This window comes from Azolla caroliniana, unplaced genomic scaffold, assembly GCF_043228905.1.
Source record: "Azolla caroliniana isolate FFs.n. ecotype wild unplaced genomic scaffold, voAzoCaro1.0.p SCAF_4, whole genome shotgun sequence".
In the NCBI taxonomy this organism is placed as follows: domain Eukaryota; kingdom Viridiplantae; phylum Streptophyta; class Polypodiopsida; order Salviniales; family Salviniaceae; genus Azolla; species Azolla caroliniana.
Genome location: NW_028230439.1, coordinates 15,671,630 through 15,675,478, shown reverse-complemented (window position 1 = coordinate 15,675,478; position 3,849 = coordinate 15,671,630). Strand labels below are relative to the sequence as shown.

The window sequence follows — 3,849 nt, the reverse complement described above, 5'->3', positions numbered from 1 at the left end:
AACCAAATATATATGGAAGTGACTTGTAAATAGTAGAGTATCTATAGATACTTAGAGTGTATGTAGCGTGATTTGCATATGTGATTCACTTAACTAATGGGAAGCAGTTTTTTCTCAGAAAAAAAAACTAGAGCTAATTTGGTGAGGATGAGCAAACATTTTTATTTTTTAATGTTTATGGTAGACTGAAAACATCTATGTGATAAGTTATAACCCAATCTTAGAGCAAAAATGAGCAAAAGACATTCCTTTACCTATACATACAAAAGGAGACCCTTTAGAGGATACAATGTGCATATGGATTTCGTGATTTGATAGAACACAAAATGAAACTCGTTTTCGATCCATATAAAACATGAAGCTTTGTAAATGAACCAAAGTAGTGTTATATTATGAAATTGGGTATCCTTTCTCGTGTACATTAGCCAACCACGTGTACCTATGGACAAAAGTAAACATAATTAGATCTAACTTTCCACTTTGTTAGAAACTTACAATATATTTGTTTCAAGAGAGTATTCCTCTGTAACTCAGCATCGTAACTATTCCCACATACAAAGGCAACGTGGGCATGTAAACATGCACATAATTTATTACTCCACGACATCCACAAAGGGAAGGGTTTTGTTGAGAAAATTTGAACCGATGCAAATCTTGGTATTAGTACATTTTCAAATTAGATATTTGGCTACGTGGAACAACATTCCCTATAAACAACAATTGGGCATTGGTTATAACTGGAGGTCATGTACAATAAAGATGGTGGAGTTGATCTATCAAAAAAATGGAAGAATTTGCTCAGGATGTCCTTTACCTAAATACTTAATCTTGATTATGAATCGTGACGGGGGAACTTACAAAAGAATGCAACCCTCATTTCTAATGAAAAGCTTTGGAAGATTGTTTTACTATGCTTGGGGAGAATGTTGAGCACATATCCACACAATAACCCTCAGATATTTTGCCACCCACATACAATTCGAAGTAACGGCCACAAAATTTTCCGGATAACAATCAGCAAAAGGGCACCAATGCCACCAATTTCCGCTAAAATAGAGAAGCATTTGGCTGTAAAAGACACTTCCTTTACAACATCACAATACACTGGATCACACTGTTCAAGATAAGAAATCCAATTGACTTGAATGCCAAGGGCTCGCTGATTATCCAATACTTGAATGAGGGGCATGTTAGAAGTTGAAATTGTCTCATTGGCCATGATCCAAAATTCAGTGTTTGATACATGTGGATTTGAGGCATATAGTTTTAACATGTCAGCAAACAGCTCATATGTATTCCGGAGGATATTGAATGGCTCACTTTCATTCCAATTCGTTGAATTGGACATCAGAAACACACAATCATTCAATGCATTCACTAGATTGGCTGCATTCAGACAAGAGTAAACTTAGTTAATAGTAAAGAAAAGAGTCTCAAAAATTTAGGATCATGCAGGGCAGAGTTGGCTTACTGATTCCGATTGTTTAGGTTTGCTTATAAGTTATTAAAAACTCAAATATTTAGTTACTATTTTCCATCAAAAATACCAAATTGTTTTTCTATGTTCAAAGAAAGCTTCCATTTTCTTTATTTGCCTTTGCCTGAGAAAGATTTAAAATTTGGGGTTCCATTCTCCAAGGTAATGAAGTTACATATTGCCAAGTTTGCTGTATTTGGTAGACAATCTAGGCTCATGCAAAAGAAATTGCTAAAAAATATAATGAAGCTAAGGACAAAAATATCCAATCTTTTCTATATATTTAGTGAAAGATTGGCAACTTTGTTCGGCCTCTTGCATTGCAAGCCATAAGATGAGACAGGCTAGGAATTCAACTCTGGTCGTCATCCTACTCAGAAGTATGTCCGTGAGATCATAATTCTTACAAGGCCCAAATTTGAGTTCAAACTTTTCCTAATGCATTTACAAATTCATTTTCCATAACAGAAGACTGTAAACAATAAGCTAATTACCTTAATGAATAAATAATACAAGAGTAAACTGAAAAGAAACTAAAGGGGGAAAAAACTCACATTGAATGTGTCGTACTACAGTTGCATTAAGTAAAACTGGATCCATTAAAGCAGTAGATTCAAAAACGGTTCTGTCATCTACCTTGTTCACTATTGAGTTAACCAGATTTGGGCAACCAATCCTAGTGATATAAGAGTTATTGATATCAAGATGAGACATTTCCTTAAGACAAAAATCCGATCCATTGCTTATGGTAGAGTTTCGTGTTGCCCCCTAATGAGAAAATCATAATCATAAACACTTTGTGCATTACAAAGTCATCTTCCAAATGCTGAAAATCTTCCATCTATGCTCATACATCCATATACTTAAACACTAAAAACAAGCTTCCAAATACCAACTTCAAGAGCTTCAAAAAACATTTGATTTAACCAAATAGATATTGATATTCTGAAACCATTACGGCCTAGAGTTGAAGATATTTTTCAATTACAATTTATTATCTCCAATTGAAGAGGTTTTCATAGCTTTGATTCAAGAGAAAATCACAAAAATTACCTCATTCTATCTAAAATGCAGGTGTTTACCACAATACCCCTAAGTTTCTATAAAATACTTGACGAACCCTCCGTAGTACATGAGGAACTTCTAGAGAGGGGTACTCAGGAAATGTTTAAAACATAAGGGTATTGTAGTAAATAAGTTTTGGGCCCAATATTTAAAATCTTGATTTGAATAGTATGGATTGAAACTAACCTTCAGGGTATATGATATTGTGTAGAAATCAACATACGACATCCACGAAACAGCAGTGTTCGAGCAGGGACACAGCATGGAGGCTGTAATTGCCTTGTAATTGGGGCTTTGTGTCGCATTCGCACTATAAATTGTTGGTACGAACTGCTGTTCTGCGTAGCTCGAACCCCAGTATCGGACAGTTTTGAACGGGATATCCTCTTGATACAGAAAAACTAAAAGCGATATACTCACTGTCATACAAATGAACACCGAGAATAGGAGGCGGGCCGTCACTCTTTGTTTTGGATGGTGGAATTCCTTAGGCCTACTCAAAAGCGAAATATTACTACATACCGATTCTAAACAATTTTAAGATATCATTTATAGTTTACACAATATACTATAAAGAAAATAGTCATATCTCCTTGATTATAAATGTCTGAGCTACTGTCATGAAGTAGCAAATACATATATATACAAATCTCATACATAAAAACACACAACACACATATATATGTGCATGTGTAATATGCATATGTATATCCCATATATGTATATAGTTCATTATATATGATTATCAAATTAAAACCTATATAAACAAGGTAATTACAAACTTTTTACTTACGTTTCATAGTCTTGGCAGAAAGTGGCAGTTTGGCTGTTCACCCAGTTTATCACATAACACTCAAGACTTCCATTAGAGCTTCTGATATGGTAAGCGTGAGGATTGAGAGGTCCAGAAGAACCGTCTTCAGACATTTGTCTTCTTTTTCTTCTCTTCCTTCTCTCTCTACAGTGTGCAGTGAACTCGTCAAATACCCGATCGAGTGTTTGGGGGAATGATGGTTGGATATCTGAATATTCATAGAGAGAGAAAATGAGAGAAAGAGAGAGAGCGCGTGAGAGTGGGAAGATATATACATAGAAATTTAGAATGTCATATACGTCTTCCAGATTCTATTATCGTTTTCGGCCAAAACTGGTCAAACTGGTCACATTTTCTAGCATACGTATCCTACGCGCATTCGCATTCGATAATGTTCCAATCATTCGCGTATGGTAAACACCTTCGAAGTATGTATGTATGTATGTAAAATACCATACTTTTGTATTCATTATTTATTATAGGGTAATTTTTT

General features: G+C 34.9%; 1 protein-coding gene across 1 annotated transcript; it reads right to left on the bottom strand.

Moving 5' to 3' along the window:
* Positions 1-622: 622 nt before the first annotated feature.
* Positions 623-3,609, bottom strand: LOC147865140 (uncharacterized). Its single transcript, XM_087317892.1, has 4 exons — positions 3,336-3,609; positions 2,729-3,035; positions 2,032-2,245; positions 623-1,386 (listed from the first exon to the last, which is right to left on the bottom strand). The coding sequence occupies exons 1-4, from the start codon at positions 3,467-3,469 to the stop codon at positions 953-955; spliced, it is 1,089 nt and encodes a 362-aa protein (XP_087174018.1). The 5' UTR covers positions 3,470-3,609; the 3' UTR covers positions 623-952.
* Positions 3,610-3,849: the final 240 nt, after the last annotated feature.